Source organism: Pithys albifrons, chromosome 4 (genome assembly GCF_047495875.1).
Source record: "Pithys albifrons albifrons isolate INPA30051 chromosome 4, PitAlb_v1, whole genome shotgun sequence".
In the NCBI taxonomy this organism is placed as follows: Eukaryota; Metazoa; Chordata; class Aves; order Passeriformes; family Thamnophilidae; genus Pithys; species Pithys albifrons.
The window spans coordinates 67,334,078-67,354,504 of NC_092461.1; the positions used below are offsets into that span (position 1 = coordinate 67,334,078).

The following is a 20,427-nucleotide window of genomic DNA, read 5'->3' on the forward strand; positions in this document are numbered from 1 at the left end:
CTCCTTAGAAAATGAAACAAACTGTTAGACTGTAAGAGCAGGAGCAAATAATTTAGTGAAAAACATTTTAACATAACCATTTGCCTATATCCACTTGTGCTCTGTCCTCTGCTTTCAAAGATTCACTTTAGACTACAGGACTGGGGGACTGCTCTGGCAAGTAGCACTGCTTTAATAAAAATACCCAGGAATATAATTTTATAGTTAAAGAGCTGAAAGCATACATATGAAAACAATATCAAAACATAACAAAACAAGAGAACCAGTATTTAAAAAGTGATAAATAGCAAAGTGGAAACTAGTATTCACATGTGTTGAAGTTCTTATTCATGGACAAAAGTAGAACTATTCTGCATTTGGAGCCAAAGTCTTCTCTATTGAAAATTTCTGTTTCTTATAACAAGAATCATCTTGCTAAGAGAAGAATTCAAATACAAGTAGAAATAAATACCTTATCTATGTTCTTCTCTGTTAACTGCAAGCTCTCCAAAAAGCTAGCACTTATATTTTCACAGTCAGGCTGAGTTTTTATTTGCAAAATCAAATTTAAAATGGATTAACTAAATCATCACAAAAAACTGTAAGGACATTTACGTTGTGAACATCTGATTAACGATGATTTAATATAACTTGATTAGGAATAGTTGCAAGATAAACAGAAATTAATTTTGTTCACTGAAATGGAACATCTGTCCAGAGTTTGTACAAAGCAGGCACAAGTTCTGAGGCTTCCATTGGTTCCAAACACCGTAGACAGCTATTAACATGAAAAAGTTCATTAAAATTTAATTTGAAAATCAGAAAGCTTATTTAGTCCTCCAAGTGCAATTATTTGGTGGTGTTTATTAGCTTTAACCTTAACACCATCAAATAATTGCACTTTGAGGACTAAATAAGTTTTCTGATTTTCAAATTAAACAAATTCTAGTTTGTTTGTTTGTTTTTTGCTAGAATAGACAATCAAAATTTTTCTATCAGCACCTAATAAGAGACTAAGAATTCTACAAAATAAATACCAACTTCACAGCCCTGCATAGGTAATTCATTCTATTCAAAGTTCAGATAAAAATATCATACAGGAAAAATGACTCATGGTTATTGCCATTTGGGAGTTCTTGCTCATTAGTATTTAAATGGTGTAAGATCTCACTAGAGTAATTTGGACTGATGAAGATTTATAAATGCAAAGTAGTAGCTCTTCCAGAATAATTCCCTAAAGGATTTTTCTTTAATTCCACAGTTAAGAACATCTCTCTTGGTTTATCTTAATGTAGTGTGCAGTAACAACACACCTACCTTCTCATACTCCTGAAAAAGCACATAGTTTATAGAGATCACATATTTAACTCTCGAGCAGACAACTCCCAGCCAACAAAAAAGAACTAGATACCTTCCCTGTTTCTCATTGTTAGATCTATGTATGTATGGCCAGACTTTGCGAACGAAGATTTGGGAGGGGCTCTCCCCACATGGGTGTGCCCTTCCAGCCTGCACAATGGATTTTTTAGGTGAGGCTCAGCGTGCGCAGAACGGGCCCCACCGTTTAAGTCCTAAGGTCCAGTTGCCACGTCTGAGTGAGCTTGGACAGTGACAGTGAAGTCCTCGGGACTGTCACAGCACCTGATACTAACCGGGGCTGACCCTGCTCAGCATCCGAGATCTGACAGGATGGGATGGCAGGGAGGCATTGAACTGCCAGGGGACAGTCCCTACTGAGACTTGAACTCAAGTCCTTGGGATTTGGAGTCTGGAGTGCTCTCCTTTACACCATGGGACTGCCCTACTGTTAGATGAAAAAGCTATTTAAAAGTAGTTTTTTCATGCCAGAGAGCTTCTCGGTTACAGGCAGAACAAGACCATTACTAAAGGAGAAGAGTTGAATTAAGAAGTGTAAGAAGGTGAATTCTAGTCTGTAATCTGAGCTCTTTGATGTTCAGCAGACTTTTTTGGGAAGATCTGTAATGCAAATATTGAAGATGTATAGTGATGTATGTACCATTCCCAGCCATTTAAATATGAAACATACATAAGATTTATTAATTCTAAGTATGACTAGACAAAAGCAAAGTAAACTGCTTTTCAAAAACTAAGCCACCTTATTTTGTCTCAGTAGCAAACCCAACTATATTTAATTAAAACAAACCTTACAGAAAGCCAGCATGAGAATTAAACAATCAAATAGAATACAGAAGTTGATTTTCAAGGTTGGTTCATTCTAGTAGTTCAACTATTGAAAAATGTGTTTGAATTTCACTTTGAGAATACCTGAGTTTCCAGCTTTGTACAAGCTTCTAATTTGTGTTGTGCTTTCCTCTACCAACAGTCTTCTAATACCTTTTCCCCCTGTAAAAGTGACTGCCAAATTTAAATCACTTCATCTCTGTTTTATTCCTGCTAAGTTACCTGTTTTGAGCTCTTTTAAGATAAGACAATTTATAATTTATGTTGCTTTTTTCGTCCTATGTCTAAAGCAGGACCGGCACTGTAAAATGGTATCAAACTCACCAATAACAAACACAGGGATTGAAATCATTGCCCAGTCAGAGAGTCAATTTTGTAAACCTCAAAGGCTGTCAACAGTTCTGCTGCATTGTTTTCCTATTGTCATACAACTCCAGATTTGCACACTGATACACTCGGCTGTATTCAGGATGCAACTGATCCGATTGCTACAGTCTGATAAATGGTCATCATGTTTCCAGCCTGCTGTTGCTTATCATTGCATTAATCTTTTGGTGTTCAAAATTTATATTCAAATAATTGATAAGCAGCTAAATAGCAGCAGTCCCACTTTTAATCTCTTCAGGAACTCATTTGAACTATAGAAACACCACACCATAGAAACACCACAAGCTTACTGCTTTTGCCATGTCATTAATTCAGTATTTATTATCCCAGGCTCTCTGCTCAGTGTCTCACCTGCACATAGAACAGCACACGCCTACGCTGCGGCCTGTCAGGTTTAATCAGCATAAACAAAGGGAAGGTGCAGCCCTGTCTGTTCTCCCTGCACAGAATAAAACAATTTAAAGACCACGGAAGCAGTAACTTAGTGTAGTCAACTAAGCAGGGAGCTGGCAAATAGCACCTTGGAGTACTTGCATGCTCTTCCTTGCTCAATTTAATATTGCACAGATTTTCACCAAAGAGCAAGAACAGCATGAGATAACTCTTAATAAATGCTAATTATACAAGTGTGCTCAGTAGTCTAATTAAAAAAAAAGCAGAATGTTTACAAATGTCTCAATGTGCTGCTGGAAAAAAAAACCAAACCAAAGTTAACATTGTATTTATTCAGAATAAATCCTTAGATACATTTTTAAAGAAAAGATTCAGGGTTTAATTATTTGGCTCTTGTGTGATAAAGGATTTCAATGAAAGACAAGCAGAGGTGAAGCGTGAGCCTTTCATAAGCTGTCTGTAAGGGCGAGCAACAGGATTATTACCTGTATTTCATGGAAGCTAAGAGGAACTCCTAAACTCAGCAGCCTTACTGTGAGGGAAAGACCAGTTTTGTGCCAAAATGCAAAGATACTAGCTACATGAGTGAGAAATTTTGATAATAAAAGGTATGACATAAAATTATGAAATGGAAGATTCCACAAGTTTGAAAGTACTGAGAAACAGTGAAATATTTAAACGCAAGATTTGATATGTTTTCTTTGTAATTGACAAAATCATGTCAACTACTGGAACCCCAGTTACTCCCTGCTGCTACTGAACACTAAAATTTACCAGCAGCTATTTGAAACAAAAAGATTTTGATAATATGCAGTTGTGGGGTTTGGCATAGGAAAATAAAAAAAAACCCAACAAATTAGTTTACTATTGCTCTTCATACATCAGTGTTTAAATTAATAATGGTCTTTAGAAATAATGCGCAATGTAACTATGTATATTCTGAACTGAAATATGCCCAAACCACAGACTATCTGAGATCAATATCACAGTATTGACTTTGGACTTGTATTTACATAGAAAATTGCTAATATATAATATACATGCATAGTATGTGTCCGTTCCTTTCTATCTAGGCTTAAATATTTGGCACACAGCACAATCATCACTTCAGCACAACATCAATTTGAAATAAAACAAGAAGTCTTGCCTGTGATCTTTAACGTAAAACTTTAATTACTAAGCACATGAAATTAATTATGATTAAATCCATGCAGATATTCAGATTGCACAACAAAATATTCAAATACAATTGTATTTTTAAAATTTACTCAGTCTATCTCAGTTTATCTACTTTGAGGTAAAATGTAAGACTATACCAAGAAATTATAACCTTAGCATAAATAAACAAGTATTGATATTTCCAGAACAAAATAATCAGTGAAACCAGCAATTTTTAACATGTATATCAGTACAAGAGAAACAGCCCATTTCCTTCCTTCAGAGTGTGATCCCCTTGTCTGAAATAAATTCCTAAATACTATAAAACTGCATACTACTAAAGCACAGCAGCCAGTTGGCCCCCAACATAAGATTCCTACCTGTTTACTGCAGTGTTGGGACAAGTTATTTGCAAAAATATATAATTTCAAAGATTAAGGAGTTTAATTAAACAACTTCCAAACAAGCATACTGAAAGCTGCACAACCAAATCCCCATGGGAATACTACAAAATGCCTTTGGACAAAATTTCAAATATAAAGACCTTAAATTCAGGTCAAAAACACATGACCAATTAACATTTTTATGCTGTCACTTGCAAGCACAAAAGTAGACAAGTTCCATGTTTGTGCACTTTGGTGTATTTTCATGTGGGGTTATTTAAGTAACTCTGTAAAGAATCAGGTAGCTGCAAAGGGTTCAACTGCATATACAGATTCAAAGTGACCACAGGCCTTCTCCCAGTCACATCATTTCCCCAGATGACAGTGGCCTCTCACATTTCTCTAACTTCAAGAAGAACTAAATTCATATTTATTTTCATCACAAGTAGAACAATGAGACTACAAATACAAACAACCTGCTATAGTCTGCAATAGCTGAGGTTTGCATCTCCTGAACTGATATTCACTCATGCGAGCAACAATACAAGGAACATGACAGAAAAACTAGAATATAAATATACTGCACCATGAAACACTACAAGTAGAATATACAAAAATTATATTATGGCATTAATTATATGTAAACATATTAAAATGAACACCTTAAAATTAATACAGTTTGGAAGGTAAACATAACCTACAGTCTAAATTTTCAAATGGCTGTTTGTCAATGCAGCATAGAACATTTCCATAGTGCAAATCTTACCAACTGTATGAAAGATACTGTCCCCTTCTGAAAAAAGCTCCTTTCCCCACTCCCCCAAAGAATGATTTGAAGTCCTATCTCATTTCACATTGAATACAAGATGTGGTTTGAAACATACCAACATATGGAAGCTTAATTTTAACACTGAAAAAAGTTGAATAATGTTGAGAAAGTAAACAAGTTAGATATGTTATAGCTGGAAGACAAAGTCCAAAAATCTGATCCCTGGAAATGAAGAAATAAAAAGAGACTGGTATTTCCTTTCTTTCATCTGTGGGAAACATATGGTATGACAATACAGCAGGCTCCCTATACTGTACAGCAACCATAAGATTACTTCAATTGCTGAAGGATCACAGTGTTAAGTATATCTGCTTCTTGTAGTGTCAGGCTTTCATCTGTTAGCTCTTTACTTGGAAAGGTAGTCACAAGAACAAAATCAGTTGTTGCAAAAGCTGGACGGGACTGGATAATGAAGTCTCGAATATGCTTAATCCTGTGAAAAGGATATGGACATGAAAACTGTGTATGATTCCATTTTGGCACATATCTCTGTACACTAAGATGATCAGACAACACAAAACCATCAAACAAACTAAATCCTAAATTTGACATTTCCATTTGATCCAGATGATTAATGAGAGTAGCTTGCATTTTCTTTACTCTTGTATTAAAAAACTTGAAAAATGATTGTTGCTTGTTTTCTCAAATAACAGAAACAATATTTTTAACATGGAAGTATATTGCAAACTGGTAACACAAAAAGTCAAGTAACTTCATTACTAATTCACAGAAGCACAGAATATGGTGAGTTGGAAGGGACCCATAAGGATCATCAAGTCCAACCCTTAGCCCTGCACAGGACCATACCCAAGAGTCACACCATGTTAGTATATTCCAAAAAGGTGCAATTATTAATGGAAGGAGGAATCGTAAAACATATGGTCACAGTAAAGAGAAAACAAGAGGGGAATTACTAACACACTTCAACAGCAGAAGGTTTCCCTACTTTCACTTGGCACTGAACTTCTGAACAATAGTTAACAAAATAACCAAATGACCAGTATAACAATAATAATTTAATTTTATAAGACATGGATGAAAAAAATAGTATTTTAGAGATAAAAACATGAAATTTGAGGTTTCTCCCCTAAGACACTAAGCTGAGAATAAATCTTTGAAGATCTTCTGTAATTAGTAAGTTAGCAGCTTTCCTGTAGCCAAATAAGCAGGAACTTCAGCTTTCTATCAGTCTTCAAGGCCTATGACATAAGCAGTGCACCTTAGTAGCTGATTTTAATCATGCACGGATAAATAAAAAGATTTGCAGCCAAAAGAAAGTTATCTTATCAACATATCCTTGATTACCGATGTTACTGGCAAGTTTACCACTTTGATCCTCATGCAGACAGAAGGACACCCAGCATGGCTACAGAGGCTTCCAATAAGCCCTACAGTTTGTCTAAGTCGCTTCTGCAAAGGTGCTGCGAAGAAAGGATCTGGGCCTGTACATCAGTGTACATTGTCAGGTCTGTTAAAGCATCCAGAATTATTGCTGTATCTTCCTCCCTATTGGCACCTCAGCTAAAATTGCCTTATTGTAGTCTGTGTGTATTGTCAGGTGAAGAAAGCCACACATTGTCCATATTCTGAGCAAGAAAATATAAAAAGGAAAGACGTGAACTGTGCATGTAACAATATGAACATGGAATTGGGCCCGTGCTAAGACTTAAATCAGAATTCAAATTTCAAAATCATTGGTGCAGATTTCAAACCAAGGCTGGCTTGAATACCCCTTAAACATGGGTGGACTACTGCCCAAATCTCTGCACCCTGCCCAAAGTTCTCTCAGACATGTAGTGGAAAGCAAAACTTTGCAGAACCTTGCACTAACACAACCTCTTAGGCAAATAGATGGAGTTGGCCAACACCATTTGTGGCACTGCCCCAGCAATGTCAATAAAATCAGTGGCAAGCTCTAATGAGAGCAAGCTACTATCAGATCTAAATACCCCACCAAGTTCCCACACTGCCAGATCTTAGGAGACGACGGTCCAAAACAATACAAAATTTGGTTCTCAGTATTATGTCCAGCCCACATGCCAGAATTGCAAATGAGCATGTTGTGCCTATAACCCTTCTGCATACGGGCTGCAGTCCACACTTAGAACCCATGCTATGCTTAGTCACACTCCTGAGTGTAATAAGGTAGAAAGCTGGAGCTCTTGATTATGGGCCACAGGATTTCTCTGCCCATAGTGTGGACTATATTCCAATTGAGACTATAGTCCACACTTTGCAAAAAAGTGTTTTCACGGTGTTTTCTGACTCATCCACCTGCTCCTCCCAAAAAGGGGTCAGGGTTGGGATGACTACATAGTGGGGCTGTGCAGATTTCTGTCATCCTGAAAACAGTCATGGCTTGTGCCATGTCCTTAAAAAAATCACAGGATGTAATTGGTTATTAAAGTTTGTGACTTTGCAGTTATCAAATACCTTCTGTTTCCAAATGCAGAATTTTGCTTTGACAGTCAATTTATCAGTACATCCATGTAATGAAATGACACAGAACTATGCATTTCAGTGAAGCTGTACTTCCCTTTTGCTGTCTTGTTGATACCCACTTAATGACAAAACACAAACTTATCAAAATAGTTACTGTTACCTGCACTGATGCAGAATCAATTTACCTGTGTGTTTGATTAAATCTTTGTATTAATCGGCTTCCATCTGCTAATCTAATTTGAATTTTAGTTGCTGGCATGGAATCATCAATCAGAACAGGTGCATTAAGAATGGATTTCTCCTCCTCCTCTGGGGAAGATGGCGTGCTGACTATTTCGGGTGTAAGGCTAAAAGATTGGGAAAAAAAAAAAGCAAATAAACCAGTTGTTACTAATTGAGCCAAAGCACAATTGCACGTTTCAGTTGTGTTTTTCACTGAATAACTACCACGTATAGCTAGTACAAGTAAGCAATCAAAATTCTCTCAAAGTTATCTGAACTAAGTATAAACAAAGCTTTTCTAGTAGACACAAATTATTCTTTTGTAGTTTCTTGTCAATGATTGCAATACTTCATATTTATTTTTCTTATAACTGTGATATCATTACATTTGCATGATTTTAAATAGGTAACCAAGTAGAAATAGAACTATTTTTGCTTATGTTTACAAAGCATGAAATGGCAGATACCTGTGATACCAAGATCATGTATCATATCTCCTGGACTTTATTAAAAAATAATCAAACACCATTATAGTGCACTAAACTAACACAAACTGCTTTAGGAATTGCTTTTAGGAGCATTACTGTATGATTCTGGTCACCCCCCACCCTTTTGAAGCACAAATGATATTAACAAGACACTGATAATCACCACAGAGCATGTGGACTATTTTACAATTAGTATAATAAAAACATAACTCTGTTGGAGATAATCAGTTGGCTGCTCCTTTCATTGTTTACATGCCTGAGACTTCATCAGCTACTTAAACAAACAAAAATGCCATACAACTGGTGTGCTCATTTTCTTATATGTGAAATCTCCAGCTATTTTCTTCCATAATCTGGGCAAGTGCTCAGGTGAAGAAGTTATCATATACAATTGTTCCCTTTTTCACCTCTATCCCTTCTCAGTTTTACTGAGGACATTTCCTCATTTTTAAAAAGATGGAATATAAATCAGAAGAAGTAAGCATTTATTGAATTAAATTACTTGAAGAAGCACACCAGTAATACCTTTTTTGGGCAACCAAATGTATTATGTGAATAAATGCAATGATGACCAGAAATCTGGAATTGTTTACAATTCAACAGCTAATATCAAGTCAGCTGTAAAAGATGCTTTAAAGCTTCTAACTGTTATGTGAAAAAGCTAATGACTGGCAGAGTTGAGGTGACATTACTGTTTACTCTGACCAATTTAGGTGAACACAGATTATGCACTTTTGGACAAAGTAGTCTGAAATTTTCAGTCACAGGAATGAAACAGGATACGAATACAGAGCACAGAACAGAAAATGTAGCTTTTGTCACCTTCCAAGTTTTTGCCCTTCGCCACTGAAAGCTTTGAACCGCAGTCTGGGCTTCACATATTCCTGTTCTTGGTGATCTTCCATATCCAAGTTAACCTGGCCACCATGAACGAGCCGCTGCAGTTCCACAGGAATTTCCCTTAATGAAAAACATAAAAATTTCCCAGTTACATTCTGAGCTGCAAAATGAAACTATACAAAAAGTACACACACAGTATGAGTCATTATTAATAGCATGTTTACTTTGAAAGTGACAATCAATTGTTTTATGAATTGATTGCATCCTAAAGGAAGGGAAAAAAAATCAGCGAGCTGACAGTCAGAACTTAAAAACATACTGACAGTTGAAACACAGAATGAGCAAATAAAACATGTGAATCTAAAAGCTGCTGCAACAAGTACTGTTCAGAGTTAATCCACCAGAAGAACCAAAGTATTCCAAATGTTTAAAGGTCTCATGCATCTGAGGACAAATACAGAATGTACTTTATGGGTGCAGGCAGAAAAGAAGCCTAGAGATTTTAATAATTATAAATGTGTGGAGAAAGAATTTTTCTTCATTTCACTTGAAAGTCACACCTCAAAAAAGTTGCCATTTTAACCTACCCTCTTTTAACAGACTCAAGAAACTGAGCATTTATTGGGTCTGAATAAGATCTCAACTCGCCATCATCTAAACTGAAGCCATTCCTCCAGAGTTTCAACAAAATTTGAACCTATGAAGAAAAACCAGTGAAATAAAGGGAAGTGAAGACAGATACATAAGACAGTGCAATTTCGTACAGATTAGTTATACATGTTTTGATCTACACTGAACAGATTTTGTACCAGATCACAAACAAGAATGCAAACAACAAAATAAGAACAGAGCACTGGACTGTAACTGTCATTGTTAGAATCTTTTCAAAAAAAGCAAATAACTACTATCTACTTTGAGACCACTTTTACACCTGGGGAAAAAGAATTTCTTAATGTGCTATCCATGACATAAAGTATGATAGCGTGACTGCGCATCTTCACAGCATTCCAATTACTTTCAAAAGCACTAAACATTTTTGTTGATAAATTAAGAAATAAACCTGTAAAATTACAAATTACTGCTGATATACATCTACTACAGCCAAAACTACTCTTTCCTCAGGTTATTACATGCTGCGCTCCCATGAATTTGATACTAGCTCCATTCAGTTCAAATGCTGGCAATCCTGGAAATCAGCCTTCTTCCCTCCTTCCTTCTTTTCCTACACAACAGGTCCAGCCAGAGCCTTTCAGCTTTGGAGCATGCACCTCTTCCTTGCAACTGCCTTGCAATCCAGTACAACTAGCCTTTCCTAGCCAACAAAACTGGCCTTTCCTTAGAAAACTATCCCTGCTCCCATTTATGGTTAAGCTCACAGGTTTCTGGCTGAGTACAGCTGACTATTACCTGGAGAGCAGAAGGTTTACTTAGGAGAGTAGAAGGTATCCACTCCTGCGGTGACATGATAGCACAACCCAGACAGAACCACATCCTCACTCAATTCTTGGCCTTACTTATTTCTTGGGTTTGTTTCTAAATGAGATCAACGGTTGCTTCAGCCACTCACAAAAATGTCAAAGTCCAGAGAATTTTGTTCTTCCTCACCCTCTCACTCAGTTCCAGCTTTTTAAGTGATAGGAAAGAATGGCCAGACAATTTCAAAAGGCCTCTAACATGGTGCTTCACCTTTCTTAGAATACACCCATGTCCTCCAATTTGAGATTGGCTACTTTGCAAGCCAAAGTGAGAATCATTTCCCAGAAGGATGAAAATGTCAGCATAGCAAAGAGAATGCAGAACAACAGCTGGAGGAAAGTAACTGAAAGGAAGGTGTGCTAAGAATTTCAAAGTAATTTACACCCAACAATTCCATAATGGAAGCCTTTGGGATGAACATCTGTTCTCTTTGGACACTTTAACAACTTCTACTTAACACATATCTAATATTTAGATATTATTTTTTCCTCACAAACATAGTTAAGAGTAATACTGGCATTTCAAGCTGTAAACATGATTAAACAGGCATGTGTAGGAGGTTCTGTTTTCTGCTACTCAGAATTTTACTTACATCTTGATTTTCTCCATATATGTATTCAGAGTGCTTTTGTGATGAATCACCCAATCTATAGCCACCACCAGAAAATGACTGAAAGAATTACATAGAAAAGCTTATTGGAATAATTATATGAACCAGTTTCTTAAAATTCTTACCTAGGTGCAAAAAAAAGAAGCATCCACAGCTTGCTTCTCTGATAAAAAGCAAATACTCTGTCATAACGTATTTTCTAAGTGGAAAATTACACCTAGTAAGCATAATCAGGCTAAGCAAGCTTTGTGTGATGGACTTCAGTTTCTATTCTGTACATTTTTCAAAGAATTATAAAACAGCATGGGTTGGAAGAAACCTCTAAAGGTCACCAAGCCCCAGTCTCCCCTGCAACAAGCAGGAACATCTACTATAACACATTGCTCAAAGTCCCATCCAACTCTGACCCTGAATGTTCCCAGGGACAGGGTATCCACTGCCTCTCTGGGCAACCTGTTCCAGTGTTTTACCATACTTGGTGAAAAAATTTCTTTCTTATATGTATGCTGTATCTACCCTCTTAGTTTTTAAAATCATTACCCCTTGTCCTATCAAAACAGGCCCTACTAAAAAGTCTGTCCCCATCTTTCTTATAAGCCCCCTTCAAGTACTGGAAGGCTGCAATAAGGTCTCCCCAGAGCCTTCTCTTCTCCAAGCTGAACAATCTCAACTCTCTCAGCCTTTCCTCATAGGAGAGATGCTTCATCCCTCTGGACTCACTCTAACAGGTTGATATCCTTGTGCTGAGACCCCAGAGCTGAATGCAGTCCTGCAGGTGATGTCTCACACCTGGAGAGGAGTACAGGGGCAGAATTACCTCCCTTACCCTGCTGGCCACACTTCTTGCAGTCCAGGATATGTTTGGCTTTCTAGACTGTAGGTGCACATTGCTGGGTCATGTCTAGCTTTTCACCCACCAGTGCCCCCAAGTCCTTCCCCATGAGCTGCTCTCAATCTGTTCATGTCTCAAGATGTATTGATACTGGGCATTGCCCTGATACAGGTGCAGCACTTTGGATTTGGCCTTGTTGACCTCACGGGGTTCCAGGTTCCCATAGGTCCATTCACTTCTCCAGCTTGTCCAGGTTCCCCGGTTGGAATCCCATCCCTCAGGCATGTCAACCACAACACTCAGACTGGTGTCATCTCCAAACCTGCTGAGGGTACACTTGATCTCACTGTCTGTATTACTGATGAAGGTATTAACTGCTGACCACGACCCTCTAGGAGTAAATCTATGGGTAAGAGATTTTGATTTGGGATGCAAATTTAGTCTGGTTGCTTTTTCTATCAATTGTAATTAAAAACAAAGAAAATCCAGTTCATGATGATTTCTAATGATTTCCCCTGGAATTGTGTGGTTCTTCCTGTTTGTTTTCTAGAGCAAGCTATTGGAGCACAGACAATCTGCAACTGTGCTGAGCAAATCCCCTGCTTTTTGCCAACAGCAAAATGGTGGACTTGCTCTCGTGGTTTGATGAGTTTCAGAGACACCAATGTAACTAGAGATCAAAACGTCTTTTAACTTTTACCTTAGCTTTACTGAAATCACCAGATGCTCTTGAAGCTTCATCTAATGGGACAGCTCCATGCTCTTTTGCTTCCTTAAAGAGTTCAGCAACAATTTTACTTGGATTACTAGAAGTCCCAGAAATCTGTAGTCCTTTATATTCTGGATCACCTGAATAAAATCTTTAGAGTAGTAATGCACATAAGCAACAATGCTTTAAAGGACAAGCAAAATTTTTCTGTCAAAAGAAAAAAAATGAACCAAGAGACAAATTTGGCACAAAACCTTTTCATTCTGATCACAGAAATGTTCCACTTGCGTCTGACCTTCCCAGTAATCCAAACAGCATTACATCAAAGATATTTCACTAACAACCAACCAGGGTGCCTTCTGGAACAGATCCCAGAGGTTAGAGGGCAGGGTCATACATTATAAGTGAGCACAGTCCTGATGCATCTGTCTATCTTATGTGGATGTCACCTGCTCCCAGAAAGACACATTTCCTCAGAGGTATCCTGTGCACGGGACTGTGCCTGGGCTGGATAGAATACAGAGACACAACTAACACCATCTTGGCAGAATAAGCATAAAACTTTTTCTGGAAAACCTCAACAGTGCCACTGATGCCTGTAGATTGCGTACCCTTGTGAACAGAGACACACTGCAGACAAGTTAACGAAGAAAGATATAGGGTTTTATTAGAAGGACCTTCCGCGATCAAACCCAAGGGGGTTTGACCCCAGGATTGACCCTATGGTCAGGAAGTCACAGGGTTTTATACCCCTCACCGACATCCAATCAGAAGTTCCCATTTCTCTGTAATGCCCACCCAAAAGTCCTGCCAATCTGCCCCCTTCGGGATGGGGGGGCAGTTAGGCCTTCTTCTGTTGTTTAGTCTTCTCTTATCTTGCAGGTGTCTGCTGAAAAACAGCTCAGCCTTGACAAAGCCTGCTAGGCATCACCACAATTTGATTTTTTAATTCACAGATCAAGCATATTTCCCTTCCTGCCAATACCAGAAATGGAAATTTTTTAATAAATTTAATTAAGCTTTCAAGACATTTTAAAACCTGCAGAAACTGCTGCAAAAACTACTTTTTGGGGGTTTTTCTTCACCACAGTGATATTATTAGCTCTTGAAGATGAAATGTTAAAATACAAATAATTCAAAATAGTTCAATGGTTCAAAACTGCATCTGTTTGATTATGAAGATCAAGACATTCCTTGAGAATTATCTTGAGAAAGATGCTATAATCTCTAAATACCAATGGAATATTATGTAAAAAAATCTATATATAAATACATAATCTTGCAAACCTTAGTGTTTTATCTTTGACCATAGGAAACATTAATAACTAGTAAGTGCTTCCTACTTTCCTCAACTTTTACATTTAACCACTTGAGGCAAGCGAAACCCATGTGAAACTGTCTCTCAGGCCAGGGACTTCAAAACCTGTTGATTCCATGATATTTTACAGTTACCAAAAATCAGTATTGGGCATGAAGGTACTATACAACCATACTGCTTTTATAACGTAACTAACTGTCAATCCCTTAGTATGTATGGCCAAACTTCGCGAACGAAGATTTGGGAAGGGCTGTCCCCATGTGGGTGGGCCCTTCCAGCCTGCACAGTGGATTTTAGGTGAGGCTCAGCGTGCGCAGAACTGGCCTCACCGTTTAAGTCCTGAGGTTCATCTGCCACGGCCGAGCGAGCTTGGACGGTGCCAGTGAAGTCCTCAGGACTAGAACCTACAGCACCCGGCATTTCCCAGGAGGTCTCCCATCCAAGTACTAATCCGGGGCTGACCCTGCTTAGCTTCTGAGATCTGACAGGATTGGATGTCAGGGAGGCATTTAACTGCCCAAATCCCTTAGTAACATCCCCCTTTTTGTACATAAATCTGTGTGTATTATCCCAACTGCCATTTGTATAGAAAATCTTCAATTAACAGATATAAAAGAATGATGGTGGCAAGGAGATGAAACAAGAATTCTCGTCATAATTTACATTCAAGAAAGACAGGAGGTACTCAAATATTTAAACCATGGATACAAAGAATAACTCTAAGTTACAACTTTTACAACCATAGAGTTGTGTTAAAGCACCTACAGGTTCTACATCACTACAGTCAGATTCTGCTAGCAGTTTTACTCTAAGTTTACAGTTAACACTTTAATAAGTCACACAGCATCCCTGCAGTTACTGGTCTTTCGCAGGACAGACCCAGCTCACATGCATTTAGAAGAAACAGGAGGGAGCAAAATGTGAATGTGACAAACCCCCCAGCCAGTTTCACAATTGTTAAATAATTTCTTCTTGTTTTAAAAATACCTTTGGTTTTCTTTGTCATCGCTCATGCTTCTCTCTGGTTTTCTCAACCTTCTAAGAGAATCCAACTTAAGACTGCCAAGAGAATAGAAGAAAACATTTGGAGATGACTGGTACATATGCTTCATGAAGTAATTCATATCTAACTTCTGAAACTACTTCTTTTTCAAAAACTAAGGATATCAAGTTTTTTGGTCTTACCTTTTTTTTTTTTTGTCAAGATACATAGGCAAGAATCCTTCCCAGTGAATAAGCAGGAAAGGGCACATGTATGTCAGAATCATTTTGCAATAACAGTTGGACTGAATGGCCACTGTAAGTCTATTCCAAATGAACTATTCTATTCTAGCATAGGTTATGCAGAGTTCTGTTTTATGCCACTGGTGGTCCCACTGACAACACAGGATATATGCAAGCTCAACAGCTGTTTCAGAATCCAGCTTACCGAATTAATTGCATGTCAAATTATTTCCACATTTTAACTCTTTTTGTCACAAGTTAAGTTGCCTAGTTAACACTGGCTTTCCTTGATGTCCTGGACTCCCTATCTATGATGATCCTAAAAACTAAAAGATAGTAGTTTTCACTTCTAGCTTACACAATTTTAGAAATATTTTGAATTACATCCCAAAGACTTCCAAAAGATGATAAAAATGTAGAATCAGATTCTGTTTTATGATAGGGACTAAGCAACAGGTGAGGGTTGTCAGCTTGTACAACGCCAGGAAAAGCTGTACAGATATGTGCTCTTATCCTGTAGGGCTTGGTAAAACTCATTAATGTAAGATGTATATGAGGTAGCCAACTACCATGGGATAAGAACATGCATACAATCTGCAACATGAATAATGGTAGATCACTAATTCAGATTTATGCAATTTAGCTGATTACCTTTGAAATCAAAGTGTAGCAGAGCCGTCCATCTCTTTTTTTAAGTATCAGTGTTGATGAAACAATGTACTTCTATATTTTAGTGAAGAATCTGCTTCTCATCACTTTTTCAGAAAAATTGTGGTATTATGGACTTAGATCATGTGCTCCAGAAACACTTCTAATCTGAATTTTAGTAATTTAATTCTATTTTCTTCCTTTGTTGCATTGGAAGTTTGTGTTTGTGTGCCAATAGTTGAAAGTTTCTCAAAGGAGCTCATGCTACATGACAGCAGGGCCCGGAGGCATCTGCTGTACCTGCAAGGAAGGCAAGCTGAGCAGGTAACTCCTGGAGCAGCACTGTGTTCTTTGCAATCAATACACTGCTCATCCAAGAGCAAACTGAAGCCTACTGAAAGAAAAATCTCTTTTTGGATACCATGCAAATAGGAGCCATCTCTTCTTTCTCAGACAGATTCCAGTGTGATTGCCAAGAAAGAACAAATGTTTGCCAGCTATTCCACTGAATCATTTTCCTTGGTTGGGAATGGCAACTTGTAACTTCACAATATGTATCAGTAAATGGAGCTGTTTGTTTATTTGTTTGTAAACATTATTCTATCTATCTGATTAGTCAACTTAGGTGGTTTCACCAAAACAAACAAACAAAGTCACCAAAACAGGTATTATTTTTCAAGTGTCACATACTGTGCTAAAATGTCTCTTCCTAAAGAGATCTGCATTTCAGAATGCACTTGAGGCATGACTCTGATGACTGAGACCCTTTCTTCTGCTCAACATCCTTTAACACAGAGATCCATATTGGCAGCAAATGAAAGGCAAGCCAAATACAAGACTTTTATGGCATCACTGACATTAACAATATAAAGATTTCTCTTCTTCATCTGATTTATAAAAATTGATTAAAAACTGGAAAGATTTCTTCATAAAAAATTCAACACTACATGGAATCTTCAAATGCTGTGTGAACTGCAAACACTGCAGGCTAGCAAAAGCTGGATTTATTTATAGATATGCATCTTTCCTTCCACCTGCCCAACCCAGACAAATTCATTAAGAAGTCCTTCTTAATTCCATCACCCCTTAGCAGCCTACTAATGAACCTATTAATAATTTTTCAAATTACTATTTGTCTCATCAGGTACTGACATAAACATAACACTGAAAGCAGCTCACTTGCAAGTGTCACATAAAGAACTGATTTGTTGGATTTTGAGGAAGCCAAAAACTGCAGTACTTGTCTGATGCAGTAAATTTCCAAATTCTGCCGGTGTAAACAAAGAGCAACACTGCATTTTACTTACAGCATCTTAAACTTATCTGAAATGGGTTTAAAGAGTTTTGGAATCCCTGGAATACCACATAGCACACAGGCTCTTAAATAAATACAATTTTAAAAGCATTCTGAAAAGACAGATGATGGATTATCGCAGGAATTCACAATTCTGCATTCTGAACTGCTCTAGATCACTTTTTATACAGGGAGGGGATCAAGAAAGCATGACAAAGTTTTGTGAACTAATCCAGCAGCTATCCACATGTTTCTGAAGTACAAACCATGTCTTACCTCTGTGATACTTTTGGGTTACTGATCTTGGTAGCTGTTGGTTTGTCAGAACACAATGACTGCCTTTTGGCTTCATCTTCATATAACTCTGCCAAGGCCAGCTGTAGGAAACAGAACTCTTTAGAAGCTTGCAACTCTGCAACTCCATGTGCAACAATAAGACAAAAATTAATGTCAAATGTGCATCTCTCCAGAAAATTAGAAAGATCAACATAACAAACCCCAACTAAAATTCAGCTTCCTTTCTGCTTTATGAAAAAAAGCCACACAATACTTAAATGCCATTCTGACTTGCAATTCGTACTCTGCTGTCATTTTGGTCACACTGTTTCCTGAGCTACATTCAGCCTGTATTAGACCCAAAATCACAAGAGTATATGCACATTTAGATATTAAGCATCAGCTCATTAATATTAACAAATTCAAATATAGAATCTATGCAACCCTCTATTAATAAATATTACACAGATTTTACATAGAAGTGGAATAAATGTAACTCAAATAAGCTTGAACTGTAATGATGAATGAATTCAGCCTTTCCGGCTTGAATTCAAGACATCATTGCAAATACTTAAAAAAACCCAAACAGCTTTTTCATAAAGATTCCCTAAATGCTGCCATATCACTGGCAAGCTTATTTTTTGGAAGTTGTGTGTGGGACATCTAACATGCCACATTTAGCAATCTTACTATTGTCTTGATTAATACTATGTTTGTCAAATCATCTTTAATTTTGTCCCCAAATAATTTAGTTCACATTATGCAACTGGTGTTAACATTTTATCATACACACCAGAAAAGGTATTAGGCTACAATTTCATTGCAGTTTTATGTTGAAGGAATACACATTTAAATAAAATGGAACATCATCTGTCCTTCAAAACACACTGCTATGAACACAGGATATTAAACCCATATTATTGTGAGCCAATTTCTGCCGGGAAAAATACAAGCTGAGGAATTATAACCATTAAGAAAATTAAGCTGAGTAAATAGTTCAAGAAAACCACTGAAGACATCCATTCTATCTGAGGATACAAGCAAATAGCTTTTAGATACATGAAGCTGATCAGGTAAGTCACAGACATGTCCATAAGCAGACACTAAAAGGAATAGGCAAAGATCTACCCTGTAACATTCCTAATCCAAAAACTGAGGGATGCTGAGGGAGTGTAAAAGGGCATGGTCAGGCTTCTGTGCTTTCCTCATACCACATCTCTTATGGGGCCATAACAAATCAAGTACCGGGATGGGATGGAGGGATGGATGGATGGATGGATGGATGGATGGATGGATGGATGGATGGTCGGTCAGCTACTCTGACCCAGGAGGGTACTTGCTTGGGTTTAAACACTTTATCAGTAAGAATCTACCTCAAATGCCTGTCTGCTTCAGTTAACTAAGACCTTATGAACCAAAAGTATTAACACAGACTTAATTACTGTTACATATTGTAACAGTAATAAAGCAATGCTGGAAGATTATTACAACAATAATACTGGAGAAGGCTCCAGTGAGACCTCAATGTGACCTTTCACTACTTGATGGCTTATAAAAAAGGAGGGAGAGCACTTTTTTATACAGGCAGATAGTGATAGGAAAATGAGGAATGGTTTTAAACTAAAAGAGGAGTGATTTAAGTTATATGTTAGGAACAGATTCTATACTCAGAAGGTAGTAATCTGAGCAATCTGGTATAGTGGAAGGCGTCCCTGCCCATGGCAGGGGTGTTGGAACCAGGTGATCTTTAGGGTTCCTTCTAACTCAAACCATTCTACAGTTGCAGCAAAATTAATTTCAACACGATGAAAATTCCAAATAGTAACCAAGAAAAAAACCCAACACCTATATCCATCTTTCTTTGCTAATAATGTACAATTAAATAAAACAAGGACAGTTTCAGTTACTAAATGTTTTACCTGTTTTCCAGTCAAGTTGTTGCTAAAATATTTCAAACCTTCATATAGTGTCAAAGTTACACACTAAAAGGGAATACTGCTAAAAGGATTTGTAATTACGCCTCTAAGTATCAGTGCTGAGTTACATTTGTGGTCACACGCTACTATTCCCACGTACACCTGGGAAAAGGTCGTGTCCTTAGTCTCACACTGCATCTGTGGAGATTGGCATTTTCATGGGGGACAAGACATTCCTATCAAATAATTAGGAAATACAATGGCGCCGAAATAATTTTAAGTGCAGTTAAAACTCGGACACTGAAGTGTCGGGGAAGCCTTTCCAGTTCCCTGGAGAGCTCCAGCCAGTTCCCCCTGCCATTTCCCAAGGGGCCTAGTGCTCTTCCAGGGCCGTCCTTCCATCCCACCCGGGGGCGTGGGAGGCACAAGGAAGACAAGAAGCGGACTGGGCTGAGGCCACGCCGGGACAGGCCCGGTTGGGAACCCGCACACCACCCGCTGCCCTCAGAGCCGGCCCGAGGGAAAGCCCGGGGCGCCCCCGAGGGGACGCGGCGCTCCGCCCCGCCCGGCCCCGCCCCGCCCCGGCAGCGGGGCGCGCACCTCCGTCCTCTCACCTGCAAATCGCGGGCGCTGGGCGGGCGGCCGCTGCCCCGGGGCTGCCGATCCCTGCGGCCGCCGGCGGCCCCCGCCGCTGCCGCCTCCCCGTCCCGGTCCCGGTCCCGGACCCGGTCCCGGTCCCGCTGCGCGGGCGCTGCCCCGCCGTCCGCCGCCCCGCCGTCCGCCATCTTGGGGGCAGCGCCG

General features: G+C 38.4%; 2 protein-coding genes across 2 annotated transcripts in view; both read right to left on the reverse strand.

Moving 5' to 3' along the window:
- Nucleotides 1-20,427, reverse strand: part of SDCBP (syndecan binding protein) — a 101,061-nt gene that overhangs the window by 52,058 nt on the left and 28,576 nt on the right. The window lies entirely within an intron of this gene.
- On the reverse strand, nt 4,110-20,419 carry UBXN2B (UBX domain protein 2B). The gene is made up of 9 exons (XM_071554481.1): nt 20,241-20,419; nt 17,711-17,811; nt 15,256-15,327; nt 12,942-13,101; nt 11,392-11,469; nt 9,911-10,020; nt 9,306-9,443; nt 7,959-8,120; nt 4,110-5,764 (listed from the first exon to the last, which is right to left on the reverse strand). The coding sequence occupies exons 1-9, from the start codon at nt 20,409-20,411 to the stop codon at nt 5,602-5,604; spliced, it is 1,155 nt and encodes a 384-aa protein (XP_071410582.1). The 5' UTR covers nt 20,412-20,419; the 3' UTR covers nt 4,110-5,601.

Excerpts from the sequence above, each read along its gene's own strand:
- UBXN2B (XM_071554481.1), bottom strand. The coding sequence starts at position 20,411 with ATGGCGGACGGCGGGGCGGCGGACGGCGGGGCAGCGCCCGCGCAGCGG. Across the intron at positions 17,812-20,240 it reads CCAGCGCCCGCGATTTGCAG|CTGGCCTTGGCAGAGTTATA; the intron begins GTGAGAGGACGG and ends TGTTTCCTACAG. Across the intron at positions 15,328-17,710 it reads AACCCAAAAGTATCACAGAG|TCTTAAGTTGGATTCTCTTA; the intron begins GTAAGACATGGT and ends TTCTCTTGGCAG.